At 42.6% G+C, this 19,081-nt stretch overlaps 1 protein-coding gene across 1 annotated transcript; it reads right to left on the reverse strand.

Moving 5' to 3' along the window:
* Positions 1 to 437: 437 nt before the first annotated feature.
* Positions 438 to 12,506, reverse strand: Twf1 (twinfilin actin binding protein 1). The gene is made up of 9 exons (XM_021183776.2): positions 12,360 to 12,506; positions 10,818 to 10,895; positions 8,906 to 9,084; positions 7,984 to 8,079; positions 6,914 to 7,018; positions 5,351 to 5,476; positions 3,800 to 3,950; positions 3,530 to 3,651; positions 438 to 2,441 (listed from the first exon to the last, which is right to left on the reverse strand). Exons 1-9 carry the CDS (start codon positions 12,382 to 12,384, stop codon positions 2,271 to 2,273), a joined length of 1,053 nt encoding a protein of 350 aa, XP_021039435.1. The 5' UTR covers positions 12,385 to 12,506; the 3' UTR covers positions 438 to 2,270.
* Between the last annotated feature and the right edge of the window lie 6,575 nt (positions 12,507 to 19,081).

Here is a 19,081-nt window from a genome sequence, read left to right on the forward strand (position 1 = left end):
TGCGCCAAGCACACTGGACATCTATTGTCCTGGGGGATGAGGTTGGGGGGGGGGGAGACAAGACAGGGTCTGTGTACGTAAAGCTGTTCTGGAACATGCTGGAAGTTTAGGCACCCACCACTATCTCAAGGCGGTGCTTTTTATCACGGAGGGAACTCAGCAACTAGATGTATTTTCATCCTTGCTACATTTCTGTAGGGCAACTTTAATCTACATTAAGCACTCAGTGCTCATAACTGTTCTTGCCGAGGTTTTCAACTAGTTAAAATTTTGTAAAATTAAGCAGTCTAATGAAATCATCACATAGAATCAGCAGGTATTAGACCGTGCAAAGTTATCCAAGCACTTGAAATGTACCAGAAAGCCAACATACACAACTCAAAGAGAAAAATTTTATTGATATAAAATGCACTTATAAAATGTCCACAGAAGACATGTAATTTTTCACTGCTATATAAATTTATTGGGGATGTTATTCACATCTATTGTCACCTAAAACATAGTGTAAACAATGAGTTATACCCTAAAACAAATGCATACATGATTCTCAGCAATCATTGGTTTACTCATTAGTAGGGTTACAGGATCACATCTATACTCTGGAATGTGCATTGACTGTGATGTAGTGTAATAGGCTTCAGAGCATAATTGCACGCGAGGCCTCAGAACAGTCCCCACTGGTTCTGGATCCAGGACACGTAGTACTCCCTCTGCTTGAAATGGCAGCTGTGGTGATGGTCTAGACACGGCTCCAGGACTCTCAGTGCAGCACTCTATGGCACGTGTGACAACTGTACACACGTACAACTAAAAAGTTTACCTCTCGTAAACAAGTGTGACGTCACTGTCGACTGTCCTGCATATGTAAGTAGTAAAGTCTACGTATTTGTAAACAAACAAAACACACAATACTCAAATCTATTTTTAAAAATTTCCATCAGCCTGCAATTCCTCTTATGGTCTATGTGAATACACGCTGAATTTCTGAAAGGTGTATTAGGTAATAAGGCTCTGCAATGGGTGCTTCATATTTCATACCATGAAATGTACATTACTGACATTATCTTGTGCAGCATGAAGTTCAGGTCAAGGACTTCCAGATCCTGGACATGATGGTCCACTTCAGAACTTCTCAGTTATGGCTCTGCAGCAGGTTTAGCAGATTAAATCACCAAGTGTTCTAACTCCCTCTATTTCAAGTAACAAAGAACTCTTGAGGCTCTAAACTCTCTAGGCTGTAACTGAAAACACAAAGCTTCAGACAACCCGTGTTCTGAGAGACATTATTCACTGAAACAAGAGCCCTGGGCTAAGTATTATCTGTGTCAGCCTACTAAGTAGTAGAAATCAATAATTTTAGATCTGAACACTTGCTCCCAAGCAACAGGACAATTTGCTTTAAGATACATGGTTTCAAAGAGAAAAACAAAAAACCAGACAATTTGCTTTAAGATACATGGTTTCAAAGAGAAAAACAAAAACCAAACCAAAACACAAAACCAAAAAAAAAAAAACCCTTGAAACTTCCAACATTTTTCTTTAGTTTTGTTTCTTTTTGAGTGATTCTTGGCTTTCGAACATGAACACGTCTGACTTCAGCCCCTTTGGACTCACTTTGGAAATAGACAGCTTGAAAGCTCTGCAAAGACCTTACTGGACGCCAGTCTTCCAGTGCCGGGGGGAAAGCCTGCACTGTCTGGTACCTTTCGAGCTTCAGTGTGAACTGCGTTTCTGAGATCTGATGCTACTACAATGGAGAGGTGGGACAGGAAGCCCTGCTGCAGTTTGCCTTTCTCCACCGAGGCAGACAGCCCCTCCTGAGCATGCTCAAAGCAAGCAGCTGCCCGCCTCCTCCCAGGCTCCTTGACGTACTCAACAGGTGTGAGTATCTCAGGGTCCTTCGCTTCCCTTTATAGGGAAAATTAGACCTCACTACAGAGTTCTAAAGAGCAAGGCCTTATGCTTGGTGGAACTGGCCCACCTATGGAAAATATTGAAGGTTATGTGAAAGTGTGGAATCAACACGTTATGAAAACAGTGTGACAAAACCAAACATCACTATGTCGAAACCTTGTCTAGTTTTAACTAAAAAATAAAAATCATGAGTCTTCTATAGCATTAATTTAAAAAATACATAGAAGTGAAAAGTGCTATTTTTCAAAAAGTACAATTTTCCTCCCAACTATATCAACATGGAATGATTTCAGTTCTCCTTGTACTAAAAGCTGGAAATTTTACAAAACTATATTGCAACATTTAATAAGACAGTTTTAGTCAGTAGTGGCTTCTGCTTCCGCTGGGCCCCTAATCAATCTTCGGATCCCCCTCTTTCCCGCAGGACCTTTCGGTTTAGCAAAACTCTGCTTATGTGCATGCTGCTTGGGGTGGACTTCATCGTACAGGAAATCCGCAGTCAGCTCATCCCCATTGTCTATCTCAATCTGCAAGAGAGGAAGGCACCACCGGTGTCAAACAACGTCAGGGAACCTTCAGAACTGTAAGCCGGCGTCCAGCTGCGGATGCCTCCATGAGTGTCCCCACACCTTCCACATGAGAACAAGCAAGGGCTGCGGCTGTAAAGCCTGCTGCCTTCCATCCCTTCTGGGAGACACGAACGCAGCCTCTCACCACGGCTCCTAAAGGTAACATTTCCCGGCAGCACTGAGCACTGTGCCCTCCAGCTGCCCTGCCTTACGAATTCAAACACCTCACTTGCTCCTTTATCCTCTGGGCTACCTAGAGTCTCTCTACAACAGGGTTAGGCCAATGATGGCCCACAGACCAAATCTCTACCCCAACTTTAGGGCAATTCACACTTTTTTTTTTTTTTTTTTTTTTTGGTTTTTTCGAGACAGGGTTTCTCTGTGTAGCCCTGGCTGTCCTGGAACTCACTTTGTAGACCAGGCTGGCCTCGAACTCAGAAATTCGCCTGCCTCTGCCTCCCAAGTGCTGGGATTAAAGGCGTGCGCCACCATGCCCGGCTTGGCAATTCACACTTTAAGGGGCTTCAAAAACAACAAAAACATGAGGAAGACACCCAGGTCTGCTGGCAAAGCCTAAGATGTTTACTGTCTGGTCTTGTGCAGCGTCAGCTGACCCTTTGTGAAAGGTGCTAGCATACACTGAGTGACAGACAGAATCTAGAACTGCTCTAGGCTCAGCACCCCAACACCAGCAGTTTATAAGGAAGAATCTTTGCCTATACCCTACCTGCATTTAAGAAGATATATGGAGACCTGGTAGCAACACCCCGCTTTGTAAACTGGCAGAAATGTTCTATATGTTGCAATCCTAATGCTACAGATGGCCAATGAGCACTAGTGACTATCAGCGTTAAGAAAGGGAATCTTACACTTTATTCTGTTTACACTTAGCCAGCCACGGTGGCCTACAGCTACCACGCACTTAGCACATATCTAACCACGGGCTCATGACAGGGCACTCTGCAGGCTCCAAGGACTGAGGATGGAAACTCTAAGACTAAGTATTCTCCTGTGTGAGCCACGGCACTTGGAAAGGCACAGCCCACCTTTCTGATCACATCCATCTGTAGCTGTCGCTCTACAATCTCGAGCAGAGGGCTCTTGCAGCTGGAATACAGCATCCGCTCTCTTATGCTGCACGTGTATCCAGGCATCGAATAAATAAAAACTGTAAGTTCAAATAACAACAATTAGAAATCTCAACAAAAGCAAACCTTCCTCAAATTGCATCTAAGCTCCTGGCAAGAAGCACAGAAGCATACAGTGCTGAGACAGAAGGTACCGCACGGAAGGTAAGGCAGGCAGGCGCCACATACCTACGGACTCTAAGTAGTCTCCTTCGTGGGAATGCTTGTACAGAAAGAAATGGTAGCGCGCGGAATCCTTGGGAATCCTCTTTGGCAAATCTCTTAGTTCTGTATTTTCTGTGTTGGCCAAAATTATTGTTTCATTTTTTATATCTATTTCCTATCAAAAAGAAATAGCACTTGTGAAACAGGTAAAACATAAATTAACTTAGATGAGAGTCAAAGATGATGTACAGAGGCGTGGACTGTCAGGAGCCATCGAGGAGAGGCTAAGGCCTTCCCAGAGGTGGCCCACCTTCTTGCATGGACTAAAATGGGCGAGCTCTGAGAGGCAAGGTCCCAGAAAGACTTCATCTCAGAACTGTTTGTTTCTTGTAGCTGAAATGTCTCTCCTGTTATTATTAAATTAATATAATAATCCATGGGCATTAGCCTACCCTATTGAGTAGATTTTCTGCAGATCAACATAAAGATAAATATTCACGAATTAATGCTGTTTAGATAAATTAATGATTTTACAAACTTCCCTGATTTGAATCAAATAAGGTTAGGAATAAAGTTTTAAGATATGGTTGTTTTGCTAGAAAGACGTAATAAAGTTAGAATTAAGAATAGAATGTGCCCATTCGTCGTAATAGTAAGTAAAAAGTAAAGGCTTCATAATAAGAAATACAACTGAGCTTTCATAATTACAATAAAGAGAGAAATAGGCTTGGGACAAATTTGTGATCCAGGAAAACATTCAGGTTCCAAGGATGAGGCCACAGGTGTGCACCAAGCCAAGGCCATGTAAATAGTGTAAATAGCTTTGAACTTATGAGTTTACAGACTGAAACACGGCTTTGACCTTATTAGTGATATCCTGTTACTTCCCTTCATGTGACCTTTTACCTAGCAGGCAATTCTTCCTCACACAGAGAACAGCTTTGTGTTAGGATATAAAAGGCTGAAAGCAATAACAAAAGGCACTGCAGCCATTTCCCCGCTTTATTGGGTGTGTCTGTGTGAGTGAGATCTTTCCTTCCCTCTTTGGGGTGTGTATGTCTGTGAGTGACATCTTTCCTTTGCTTTTCTCTTGGGTTAACGAGAGAAAAAGTTAATGAGCTCCCTGGCCAGCGAGAGGCTTCTGGCTGACTCAGCAGAAAAAGGACCACTAGCAATAAATCCTCTCCTGAACTCCCGGCTGCTATCCAGCAGGGTGATTGCAGGGAATCATCTATGACGTCTACAGAGTAAGTAGGGTTAAGTTTCCCAGCGCTTACTGAAGCACAGAGAGAGAGCTTACAGGCCAGAGGTCATCAGTCTTTTGCCCTGGATGCTGTGCCCCCGTTAGCCCTTTCCAGCCGGAAGGCCCTGGCAATAGATTATCTGACTTTTTCACATAAAGTACTCTGTGATTTAAAAAAGTAAATAAAGAGTGAGACCCTGCCTTAAAAGGAAAGAGTTAATAAAAGGACAAGAAAAACAAAACCATAAGGTTAGTTAAGTCAGAGTTATCCAAGCCAGAAGCCACCCATCAGAGGAGCCACTGTCGCGGCGCGGAGGCACCGTGTCTCTTACCAACTGCACATAGTTGAGCTGCTTCTTACTCAGCTTCTCCAAAGCCTGGAAGGCATCTCGAGAAATAGGAAATGCTACGCCTTGTAGTGTCTGGTGCTTTGTGTCCACACTCACATCAGTTTGGACCTGAGTACAACAGATATAATTGACTGGTGACGCTTCAGTATTCAACAATGTCCACTGGCAAAAATACAGTACTTTAAAAAAATACAGTAAATCTCATTTACCCTTTCCCAGTATATGGTTCAAATTCTTAAAACATTTTAAACGCAGGAGGCAAATCATTTCTCACACTGGTTTACTGCCCTGCTAGCATACCGTGGACATGCAGAGTGCATGACACACGGCTGTGAACGACTGGGAGGGATGCTTGGATGGCACTGTCAGGGCTGAGGTGTGTCCTCAGCTCAGGCTGGCTCAGGTCCAAGCAGCTACAGATGCTCTTCCAGAGAGCCATCAGATTTACCTCTTTAAGCACAAACTTTTCTTGCTAGGATTTCTGAAGGGAAAATCTACTCTGTTCTACTGGATGTGAGATGCAGCACAGACACCATGCACTGACGTGGAGGACGCGGGACACAGACAGAACACGAGGCTCAACAAGCTCCAGCTGTGCACATTCCAGATGTGGGGCTTTCTGTACTAAACAATGTTCGGTGGACGAGAGGGCCTCATTTGCAATATTGCAGCAGGAAGTGGAACGCAAACTTTACATAAGAGATGAATGAATTCTACAGCGTGATGCTGATAATGAGAACGTTACAGAACAGATGCAAGTGCATACCCCAATGTGATCCTCTGGGCTCTGATTGCAAGAAACAAAACAAACTATCAAACTTGTAAGGTCACATAAAAAGCCCCACTCAACTTTAGTTTAAAATATATGCTAGGTCCTTGCTATCGACAGACTATTAAAGGTGCTGAGTCATCGCCAGTCTGGCCCAGCCTATTATGATGATGAGTGAACAGAGGTTTGGGGCACCATGTTCTTCTCTGTAAAGTTTCAGTAGAAAGAGAGCCATTATAAAAGCCAACTAAGATGGCTGAGGAAAAGCATTAAACCCTGGCTCCAGGTCTCCTGGCTTCAATGTGCATCACAAATTCTCAGCTTTCCACACACGTCTCCATCCAAGGTCACAGAAATGAAAGCCTGTCTAGAAATGTAAGCAGCCGCTGGCATCTTAACTTTACTCTCTTCAGTAAACGCCAGTCCCTGAAGTAATATATTCTTTAAAGATGTTCTTTCTGCAGGTGTAGAAAGCTCTTTGCAGTCGCTGGGTAACACACTTTTTTCTCTGTTCTCTGTCCTCACGGTGCAGAGCTTCCCGCAGGAAGTCTGTATTAACTTTGTGATCTCAGGCACAGCCCTTTCGGGACTGCTGTTACTTTAATGTGAATGTTTTACTTGCTTTCTGAAAACACGTAAAGCACACAGATCTGTTTTTAACCTAAACAGAAGAAACCTAACGGACCCAACTTGTGGGTCCTCCAGGTCTATGCATTAAACACGCTGTCCTGACACACTGGACACCCTGAAGCAGGTTTAGGTTGTCTGTGACCTACCTCATTGATTTTAATCTGCCGTAATTCTTCCTCAGCGGCAGTCAGCGGGGCAGGGGAAGACTGGGACAGCAAGTACTTTTTATATCCATGTAATGATACGTCCTCCTGTACACAAAGACATAAACTATTATTCCCCAGAAATACAACCATGCTGAGGTTACACTAGAAAACAAACGCAATAGAGAAGAAGGCACTCCCCAGCGGGAGGCTTCTCTCCAGCCCAGCTTCCATCCCGTGCTGAGGGCTTCAGACAACTGCATCCTCCTCTGGTCCTCAAGGCAGGAAGCATACATCTTCTGTCTCAGTCTGGTCAGCCAAGCTTCGAGCCTCGGGACCCCCGAGAGTCAGCATGCCCCATGGGAATTCAAACTGTTCAGAGTCATTCACTAAGTCTAAATCCTATATTAAAGTCACTTATGTGGCATCTGCACAAGTATTCATCACACAAGAAGCAAGTCAAAGAGGTGTAATCGTGAGCATGCGGCCCTCAGAAGGCCACAAGTGAGAAAGCTGAGAGGCCAGCCCACCTCCTAGCTCATGGGGAGAGAAATCACGCCCTTCTACTGGCTAAAGCATGTCATCTTCTGACGCATGAGCCAGCTGGTTTTAAGTAGAGTCTAACCATCTTAATTCATAAATAAATCATTAATGTATCAATGCAGCACACAAACTAAACGATAAGGGTATTCAATAGTGTTTATTCTCAACATCAAAGAGAGACAAGCAAATTTATTAGCACAAACTTGCAAATCTTGAGCTAGAACAATGCCCGCCTTGCACTTATAGACCGAGACACTGAAACCCCTATCTATCTATCTTCTTCTTTCCCCTTTTGTTATTCTGAGACAGGGTCTCTCTCTGCAGCCCTGACTGTCCTGGAACTCAGTCTGTAGACCAGGCTGCTGCCACTCTCAGAGAGTATGTTGCCTCCCTCTCTCCCTCCCACACGCTGTGATTACAACAGGTTTGGCTTACCATGCCTGGCTTCACCAGCTTTGGTTTATTTTTGTTTTGAAACATAAAAAACTCATATAAATGTAAGGTTTTTGAAATAAATGTAAGTTTTGCACCTTTACTGTTCCAAACACTTCATCTTTAATGTGGCCACCTCCAAATTCTTTCTTCAGAGTCGCTCTTGTTGCCGCATACAGCATTTTCTGACGTACCTACATAATGGTGAAGGTTTTAGATGTTAACAGTATTAATTTTATAAAATATACCATTATAAAAGCACTGATGTATTAAAATCTTCAGTACTTAAACAGATCGGGCTGACACTGACAACTGTAAAATGGGTGTCTAAACCATTAATGACCATTACAGCAGGTCTTACATTATGTAGTATGCTTGTTTAAAATACAAAATAAGCTCCTGGCTTTACAAAGTACAAAATTAGCTGTTAGAATAAAAAATAGCCTAAAGTACTATTTTAAACTATGAGGGGGAGATCAATAGAAAGCAGCCTTTGCCGTGCTATTTTACTCAAAGCTAGAGCAGACGTTACTGCATAAGAATCAAGTGTTCCTGGACTCGGGATGGCGGATGCCACTGGGGGAGCAACACTGAGATGGACATGGGTTCTATTAGTAAGGAGCCGGAGGAGCTCTCAGGGGTCACTATTAATTAGCACAAACAATTTCATAATTCCAAACAGGGAAATCTGCTATTTCTTCCAGACAAAATTAAAAACAGGTCATCTTTTCAGAATATCTAGATGGTATTTAAAAATCAGCCTTTTATCATAAACCCCAGACTCTTTAAAATATTGAGCAATATTCACATCCAATTCCACCTTTTGCTGTATTTCCGTCTACTATCAGATGTTTGTGTGTTTGGGGGGAAAGGATTATCCCTCTATGGGAAAAGACTGTCACTTCTAACCCTTCCTTTAGCCTGAGAATACTTCATTATAAAAAAAATTCTTCCTAGCATTTAACACCAACCAACCAACCAACCAACCAAACAAACCAAAACTACAAAAAAATTACTCACATGAGAATGATCTGGAGACCATGCAATGAATATCCATTCATATCCCTGGGCATTCTGAGAGTCTAACCTGAATAACACATAGCACGGCTGCTTGTCCTCCAGCAGGGGCAAGACAAAGGAGTCATAATCCTGTTCCCAGGAGTCTGAAGGTGGACTACAGGACCCAACCACCAGTTGCTCTAGGAAAGGAGAATTTGAAACGGATGAATGCGGTGTCGTATCGGGTGCTAATGTAATAAAGACAAGAAGAGTGACGTAGGTCTCAATTCCTATAGTAACAGTGCAGTTAAATGGTCAAGTAGAGGTCAATCAGAGTTCTATTTGTTAAAATGTTGAAAATGACCATATATAGATATATAAAATATTATACCATATATACAACTTCATTTATGACTCAAAATGGTAATTCTTGAAATTAATTATTTAATTATAAAGAATTACAAAGCATGCTTCAGTTCCTACTTGACAACACTACTCGGTTTAACTGTTGCCTGAACACATAAACTACAACTGCGAGTCGCCACCTGCTTTAAGTGCTGTCTTGTAGAGCTATGTAAGATTATGAAGGGAGTATTCCCAGGCACTGTACCCACAGACAGGTCCGCAGTCAGCACGACACAGCAACAGGGCAAACCCATGAGAGCTTCCACCTTCCCCGTAAGAGAACACGCCGTGGTACAGTCAGATAAAAATACTGTCTGTGCTTTAAAGTCATCATGTGCTAGCAACACAAATCCCCCAGAAATCCCAGGAATAAAGATCAAGCATATAACAATATGCACTTTATATGAACTTAAAAACAGCATTATGTGCTAAAGATGATGGGTTTTATATATATGTGTGTATATGTGTGTGTGTGTGTCTGTCTATCTATCTATCTTTCCAACTGCAGGTGCTCCATGAAAAGAAAAGAAAAGTACAGCTGTCAAAAGCTGTCCCTCATTAGAGAACAGTAACAGTTAACAAAGTGGGGAACAAACTATAAAGTACGAGGTCATTAAGTTAAGAGGGGGGTATTTATGTTTTCATTCTCTGAAACTTCCTAGTTTAACAATTTTCGCAAGATTAAAAAAACAACTGGAAAATATTTAAGAAATAGAAATTTTCTTCCTAAAGTATGAATTAGATACATTTTATCTTTCCATTTTGCTTACTGACATTCACAATTTTAGCTGCTTTGAAGTATATACATTTGTTCCTACAGACTTTAAGATTTTCTAAACTAGTTTCACAGTTAAATATATAAGCAGAAAATGGAAAACAAAGTTAATTTAGTTCCAGTTTATGAAAAAGCAAACTATTTTTCCAAAACAAAATGTCTTAGGGTATTTGAGGCCAAGAGAATATTTTCAGCACATTCATTTCAACATCAAGTTATTAACAGTTTCTTCAAATCCATCTCCTATCAGATGTAGCCACTCAGCCAGTTTCCCTGTTCATAAAATTAACATTAAGGAGTTAATTTATAATTTGCCATTTTCTCAGAATGTTTGCAAACAAGAAAGGATCCCTGTATGATCCAAACAAACAAACAAAACAAACAAATAAATATCTAAAATGTTTCTACTTCAAAACACAGCTAATTGAACAACTCACAAAATAATTAGTTTTTTTCAATAAATGCCTGGCTACTGATTTTCATTCTAGAAGCACTGACATTAGACATAGATTGTACTGCAGAAAAACAACAGGTGAAGCCTCCGCACCAGAAAGCACCTGCTGTCCCCACAATGCCCCCCCCCCCCCCCCCCCCCCCCCCCCCCCCCCGTTTAAAAGGAAAACAGGCTGAAAGGCAAGCTCTGAACTTGCTTCATGCTGATTAATAGTTCAAATTACTCATAAGGCTTGGAAACCTGAAACTGTAACAGCTAACCCTCCAGGGGCACAGAGTATCTTAAAACTGTTAACTAACCATTTTCGATAGATATTTTCAGAAGTCTGTATTTCCCGTTTCTGGCTCGGGCAAAGATCTCTTTGACATCTTCGCTTGCTGTGGAAAATGATAAAGGGAAAAAATGTTTAAACCTAGAAGTAGTTTAGTTTGTATTCACCTAAAGAAAACATAAATTAAAGAAACATGTGGAGCATACAGGCCTTTCTTATTGTTACTATAAAACAGAAGGATAAAATACCGGCCTTGGCGAGGAGGAGCAAAAACTAAATACTAGCATTGAGAAGTACAGGGACTTCAACATTTTAGCCACAGAACTCAGTAGCAGAAGTAACACTAGGGTGAATGCTTTCAGTCAAACCCAGTAACAGACAAATTGCTCCATGTTTGAAAACCGTTAACAAGTTGCTTCTAATAGTCCAATTTTAAGTTTGTGATGTGTGCTCCTTCATCAAATCACCTCCTGTCTCTGTCCATCAAGAACAACAGGATCAAATCTCCTATACTGATTAAAGGAAATACCTGTAAAATACACTAGATCTTACAATGTTTACATTTTTCTTGCATCTCTTTGTCAAAAAAAGCTAGAGAAGCCACCCAGGAAATAAACATTTAATAACCTATTCCTTGTGTAGTCATCATTGCTTCAAATTCGGTCTTGTGTTGTTGATTGCCAAGCAAGACTATTATTTATGTCTTGTTATATAAAAGGCTCAAACATTAAACAATAATTTTGGTATATTTAAATGTCAAAAGTAACACGGGAGGGGGATTAAATGTTTTTAGATCGGAGGCTATTTTTGCCTGTATGTGCACAGAATTAAGTGGTAGTGTCAAAAACCTTTAAAACACAAAACAAGTTATTAAGTGGTCACCCGGGGGAAAGGCTCAGTCAACTATTATGGGAAGTGCTCTAGTTTATATTAGAACCCGTTAAATAACCCCGGGATATATTATTTGATTCCGTAGGAGGTTGAGTACGTCCAAGTTGCCTATTTTCCAACCAGGAAATAATAAACGGCGAGTAAGATACACAAGTAAACTGCACATTCAACTGTCTCCACGGGGTTCATGAGGTGCAGCTACACAGATCAGACTTTGCAGCTGCCTGGGGTGCAAGCATCCAAAGATGGAAAAACACTCCCTACTCGGGATTTCTCCGGAAGGAAGGCACACCCGCGTTCTGAGAGAAAAATCCGGGGAGTTCGGGAGGCAGCCTACAGCGGTGGGAGCTGTTTGTTTTTCAAACGATCTGAGTGCTGGAGCAATCTCCTTTGGCGGGTCCCGAGGAAAAAGTCGCTCGGCTGGCCGGCGGCAGGAGCCCAGCCAGCTTCGGTCTTCCTGCTCTCGGCACCGGGGCCGGGATGCAGCGGGGTCGCCCGGGACATCCTCACATCCTCGGTTCTCTGGCAGCCACCACCGGCCTGTTACGTGGCGGCCGCCCGGGAGGGCCGCGAGGGACACAGTCGGGGCCGTCGCACCCAGAGCAGCTCCAATGCCGTCCGCGCCTCCAGCGCTCCGGCCCGCAGCCTCCCGGGAGCCCCTGCCCCGTGGCGCCGTTACCTTGGATGCCGGTCTGGTGGGACATGGCGGCGGCCCCAGGCTCCCGGCTCCGGCGCAGGGTGCGGTAGCGGCCCCGGCCGGCGGATCCAGGAAGTAGCGGCTCCGCCTGCGCGTCATCGGCCCGCGACTCTCAGCCCCGCCCCCAGCACCAGCCCCCGCTCTCCGGAGCGACATAGGCCCCGCCTAGGATCCCGCCCCCTGTTCTTTCACTGGCTACTCTCATTGTCGTCACAAGCCCCGCCCCTTAAGGCATTGGCCCCGCCCTTTCCCGGCAATCACCCCACCCCTCTGCTGCTGCTGTTTCTGTCCGGGATGCACCTTGTGACAGTGGGGCTGTGTGTCTATCACACGCCGCAGCGACACCTCATCAAAATGCTTTAGAGGGAAAAATAGCCATTTTCCCAAACAAACGCTTTCTGCGTGAAAGACATATCCTTTGCTGTAAAGAAAAGGCCACTTTAAGGCGAAAGATAAAACAGCTAAACATTTGCAAAGCAAGATAGAGCTCAAGACCACTCCTGGCCCATTTTAAAATAAGAGACTGTAGAGTTCTCCATTATTTTCCCCATGATTTGAATCTCAAGCTGTTCACTTTTCAATTGGTCACTATCACACAAAACCACTGTTCTCACTTCAAAAAAGAGAAAAAAAAAAGTCTACTCTGAAACCAAATATGTGCCCTATCAGGCGGGGGAGAGGCACTAATTCAGGTTACACCCCATCCTAAATATCATGTTTCAACTTCGTAACAGAATTATGATTTTTTTTAGTAGCAGAACAAAAGAAAATCACAAATCATTTTTAAAATATATTTGGTGGAGACACAGGGCTATACCCAAAGTGGCGAAATTTCTGCTACTGGTTCAGATATTATCTGAAGAGGGCATCTTTAACCTTTCAATGGGAGAAGCTAAGTGGTCTGTACATTTCCAAGGATGGACTCAGAAGTGGCTAGTAACTGGGATGGCCCAAGATAATTCAGCTTGGGACCTACACCACAGTCCTACACAATCAGGCATTTCTAATCAGCTAGGCAACCTTTTTGAGTCTTTAACAGGTGTGGGGTGGCTTTTTTTTTTTTTTTTCTGGAAATTTCAGCTCACAGCACTTTAAGAGACCTCATTGTCCTTTCTCTGGTTCCCCCAAAGAACTGAGTGTGAAACCACTGAGCCATTGAGCTGACCTGAATATCTCTCTGTGGTCAGCTCTACCCCTGGAAACCATTAACAGAGCTTTGCTTTAGGTTAGCCTTTGATTGCTTCAAATCAAATGTGTGTTACCTGGATGGAATACATTTGTATGGAAACAGCAGACGGGAGTTACCGTTCTTTCTCACTGTAGGCTTTTATAGGCATGCATTCCCCTGTGAAAGTTAATTCTATTGTTTATTTTTATGTATGTTTTCTAAATAGAACTCTAGCTCTAGATTTTAAAGCCTTGGACTAATAAATATATTTATTTTTTTATATTCAAACGTGATTCAGGCAAATGACATAATGACAAGGTATGGAGTCCCTCTTCGAGTATAAAGCATTTTAAATAAGCCACTAAATAGGCCTGCAACTGCTTTTCTTTGTGGAGACCATAAGGGGAAAAAATGCTGTGTGCTGGTGCTTGTGATCTCAACTATGTTCCTTTAACAGATCTTCACACCCATGGATTAGCCCCATAAAATCTGGGTTTGGGGACTTCCTTGGGAGGTGTTCCATTCTAACACGGTCTTCCCAGCGGCGTAATGGTCCATCCTGATTTACCAGTTTTAACTGAACTGTTGTTGCACAAGGGGAAAATTGTAGGGTTTGCTTGCAGGGTTTTTAGCTGATTCATGTCCTGTTGATTATAGAAGCTGACACTGTTTTAAAAAAAATACTGATGACATTTAAAAAAAAATTCCTATATCCATGCTTAGAAAGGACCATTGTGTGTTTAGCCTGAGAAGAAGAAAGCCCAATTAGGTTTGGTCCCTGCCTATCATCCCCCAGCAAGTCCTTGCTTTTTCTTTCTGCAGACACGGTCGTTTATGTAAAATTTACAAGGGCCGGAGACCTCAACAGAGTCCTGATATCGCCTCCTCTTTATATGTTGTTGTTGTGTTACTGAGACAGGGGTTTCTCAGCGTAGTCCTGGCTGACCTGTAGCTTGCTCTGTAGACCAGCCTGGCCCTGGAACTCACAGAGTTCCTTCTGCCTCTCTGTCTCCAGAGTGCTGGAATTAAAGCATGCACCACCCCCTGAGGCCTCTCATAATAATTGTGAGACTTCTCTTTCTTGAACCTCTTAGGCTTTTTAGCTTCTATTTACCTTCCCCATTCTCAAAAAAAAAAAAAAAAAAATCCCACGTTTGTTTCTTAATATCATGAAACACTGCAACATTAACAAGCACATTTACCAAATTATTTGGAGGCTCACAGTTGAGTCCAGTGACATCAGGCTAGACTGTGAACATTTGTCCTTCTTAGAACCTTACAGATGTGTCCCATGAGTCTGATTGCCTGCAGGACTGTTCAGGGAGAGTGGAGACCGAGAAGTGTTGACAAAAGGACACCCTCCCCTTCCTCAGAGTGCTCTCAGAGGGGAAACACTGAGGTTTGAAGGGCTACCCTCTGCTACCTTTAAGTTTTATAAGATAGAGGGCATGTGGCAGGCAGCAGGATCAAAGACATCAAGTTAGCAGGCCTCCCTAGTTTTAACTCTAACTCTGTCTAACTTGAGGTCTGCTAGGCTTGGAAAAGAGGAACAGATGCACAAAAGTCTGCATTGCAACCTTTGTGTGCCAGGAGAATCAGGAATCCATAAACTCACAGTGAGTGCCTCTCTCCTACAAGAAGACAACTATGGTTGTCATTTCCCACTAATAGCCACTTTCCTTTCCTCCACTTTACATTTAAGCAAGGCTCAAAGGCAGAAAGCTTTCAGGCTCTTTTCTTTTTCCTTTCAGTGTCTGTGGGTCAGGTGAATGATGGAGAGTTAGTCATCTGTAGGTTCCCCCAGACCTTCCCCCTCCTGAATCTGCTTGTGGACATAACTGTGTCTCAAAACCATAGCTCTCCTTTTTCTTGTCTGTCTTGGCAATGGCTGAAACAACTCGCTATGCCCTGTTATTCTTCTCTCAAACTCTAGTAAGATGTTCCTTGAACTTTCTCCTAAGTCTATTTCAAAACACTTTTATTGTTTAGACTGAAACCTCCTTGTGAAGTAATTTAGTTGTAAAAAAAGAATAAATTGCTTCTTTAAGCCCGAGTTTCAAATTCCTAGGAAAAGGTGTGTGCAAAGGTGCCTGGGCCAGACGGCTGCTTTCCCGAGGCCACAAAAGCAGGAAGGCCATGAAAGCAGGGACGGATCTCACCCTTGGAAAACAGACTTAGGATCTGGTATAGCTGGTAGTTAGAACTCAGCATTTAAAGTCACAAACCCAAGTGTATGCAGGTCTGCTCTATTTAAAAGAAGTACCTACTGTTCAGCTCTGGCTCCCTGATGCCCCAGTGGGACTTCAGGCTCAGGATAACAGGCCTGGTTTCCAAATGTCAGAAATTAGACTTTCTTCAAAACACAAACAAACAAACCTCCACTTCAATTTTAAAAGTATAAAAAAGCAAAAGATCCATATGTATATATATATATATATATATATATATATATATATATATATATATATGTGTGTGTGTGTGTGTGTGTGTGTTTATAACAGCATCAGGTCCTGTACAATATATTATTATATAGTATGTGTAGGCTTGGAGTTTCCAAAGAAACCAGACATTTCCACTTCAAGTATGTTTCAAAATCAGAACACAGAACCAAGAGGATGTGGATGTAGCTGAGTTTGCAGAGTGCTTGCTGTGCATGGAGAAGCCTTGGGTTAAATCCCCCAGGGCTCACTGGGGTTGGTGGTGTACATCTGAAACCCCAGCACTCAGGAGGTGGAGGCAGAAGGATCCAAAGTTCAAGGTCCACCCAGCTACATAGTGAGCTCCAGGCCAGCTTCAGCTACAGGAGATCTTGTTTAATGAATAAGTAAATAACTAAAGCAATTGAAATAGAATTCCTAATCAACAAGAACAATTATCCAAGGCTGATTTCTTAGTGTGTTCATCAAACCACACCGTTACTGTGTCTTATATAACACAGCTAGACTCATAAGGCATTGAATAATAAAAATAACTCACTGAGCCATAAAATGAAGATCAAACATTAAGTAACTTTTATCATTTGTGTGTAATTATAACTCCTAATGGCCCACAATAGATATCAAGCAATCATAAACACTTTAGAGAAATGAGATACGTTTATTCCAGTCAGGTTCTGCAATCTTCAAAACAGCCATTGAAAAAACAGAACAAAGATGTTGGGTTGAAGATATTAACCACTTCAAGCCAATGATATCGCTGTTACTCTCCCCAGTGAGCCCCTCATAAGTGGTAGGTAGCTTCCTAATAAAAGAAACAGGAGGCATCTGCTTCAAAAGAGCTGTTGATCATGATAAATGTGCTCATGAGAATCAAAGTATGAGAAGACACATAGAAACAAGGGGTTTAATGTACTATATATAGGATTATATGTGTGATTGCATATGTGATTGATTATATACAGGGTCATTGATGGGATCATAGATGGGATTATATATGAGATTCTCACCCTGTTGTTTATTTCAGCAGCAACATTCTAAGTCTCTTTTCATCTGTCTCTAATATTCCTGAGCAGTGGGGCAGGGTTGATTTAAATGGCTCCTGTGAATATTTGGGAACCATTCTGAACACAAAATGCTCTTCTATCTTTTAATGTTACTAACAACATCCCGCTGATGTTTAAATGGTGTGTGGAGGTTTGGAGGAGATGTTCCCTAATAATCAGTGCACTATCAGTCTACTGTGGGAACAGCTGAACAGCTGTTTCTTCTTCTTCTTCTTCTTCTTCTTCTTCTTCTTCTTCTTCTTCTTCTTCTTCTTCTTCTTCTTCTTCTTCTTCTTCTTCTCCTCCTCCTCNTTCTTCTTCTTCTTCTTCTTCTTCTTCTTCTTCTTCTTCTTCTTCTTCTTCTTCTTCTTCTTCTTCTCCTCTTCCTCCTCCTCCTCCTCCTCCTCCTCCTCCTCCTCCTCTTCTTCCTTCTTTCTTCTTTTCTTTATCTCTTTTGAAGACTGTAACAGACTCCTGCAAGTCTATGCATGAAGAATTTGGGGCTCAGGATTTTCAGTCTGTTTGGGAAATAGTACACAGGAGAAATACAAAGCCAGGTTTGTATAACAGGGTTTTGTCTGTTCTTTTTTACTGAGGTGTATCTTCATTTGTTTGTTTGTTATTGTTTTGTGTTTTTCGAGACATGATTTCCTCAGTGCAATCAGCCTTGGCAGTCCTGGACTCACTTTGTAGACCAGGCTGGCCTCAAATTCAGAGATCCTCCTGCCTCTGCATCCCAGTGCTTGGATTAAAAGCCTGGGCTACCATGCCTGACAGGAGTTGTTAAAAGAGCTATTTAGACAGAAAGAGGGAGGAGGAGAAGGAGAAGGAAGAGGAGGAGGAAGAGAAGGGGAGGGAGGAGAAAAAGGAGAATGGGAAGAAGGGGAAAGGGGGAAGAAGGGGAAAAAGGAAGAAGAGGAAGGAGGAGGAGAAAGAGGGGAAGGAGGAGGAGGGAGAGGAGGAAGAAGAAGAAGAGGAGGAGGAGGAGAAGAAGGAGAAGGAGAAGGAGAAGGAGAAGGAGAAGCAGAAGCAGAAGCAGAAGCAGAAGCAGAAGCAGAAGCAGAAGCAGAAGCAGAAGCAGAAGCAGAAGAAGAAGAAGAAGAAGAAGAAGAAGAAGAAGAAGAAGAAGAAAAGAAGAAGAGATAGATATCAATGGGAGGGGTAAGAGTAACATTCAGCAACATTGAGAAGATAAAATTGTTTCATGTCCATTCTAAGCTGCATGAGAAGGGAGCATTCCTATGAGGATGTAAACTGGATTTGCCTTTTCTACGAGGTTCTTATAAACAAGGTTTTATAAGAACATTGTGATGTGCTGTTTATTTTTGGAAGTAGGCGAGATCAGTGGCTTTTGTTTGGGGATATGCCAGTGAGAGACTTAACAGATTATGTTATTAATAAGATCAGTGCTCCTGTACGGCAGCATCTGGGTGACAAACACAGAATCAAGAGTTCAAGGTCATCCTTGGTTACACAGTGAGTGAAAGGTGAACCTTGGCTACAGGAAATTTTACCACACACTAACAAACAGACCAACAACAAAACAGGGGCTGAAGGTGTAGCTCAGTGGCCAGAGTGCTGGCCATGCAGGAAGCCATGGGTTTGAGCCCTTGAAGCCTTGGGGGTGATGACACACACCTGTAATCCCACTTTTGGGAGGAGAGGAGGACCTAGGAAGACTGGAAGTCCCAGATCATGTTCAAGTACACAGAGTTTAAGGACATCCCAGGCTACAGGAGATCCTGTCTCAAAAAAGAGCAACACATCAGAAAATAACACAAAGCTGTACATTGGGTGGTAAACACACCAAATGGGAAGAAACTGGGGGCGAGGGTGGATTCTGTGACTTCTGTGACAGACCTGGCCTGTGGCATGGCTACTTCAATGCTAATTTCTTTAAGAAGGTTAAAGAAACTGTTTAACTGTTTTGTAACCATTGTTTCTGGCCCCCGTTTTTCGAGACAAGCATATCGTAAGTCATTTTGCTTCAGCAGTTATATAGGAGTTTGTTTCATTTCGTAGCTCTGTTGTGAAGCAAGAGAGAACTTGTGAAGC

Source organism: Mus caroli, chromosome 15 (assembly GCF_900094665.2).
Source record: "Mus caroli chromosome 15, CAROLI_EIJ_v1.1, whole genome shotgun sequence".
Lineage (NCBI taxonomy): Eukaryota > Metazoa > Chordata > Mammalia > Rodentia > Muridae > Mus > Mus caroli.

Coding starts and splice junctions, on each gene's coding strand:
- Twf1 (XM_021183776.2), bottom strand. CDS start 12,384: ATGTCCCACCAGACCGGCATCCAAG. Junction 9,085..10,817: donor GAAAATATCTATCGAAAATG/GTTAGTTAACAG, acceptor CTCCTTTCCTAG/AGCAACTGGTGGTTGGGTCC. Junction 2,442..3,529: donor AGATGGATGTGATCAGAAAG/GTGGGCTGTGCC, acceptor CCTCTCTTGCAG/ATTGAGATAGACAATGGGGA.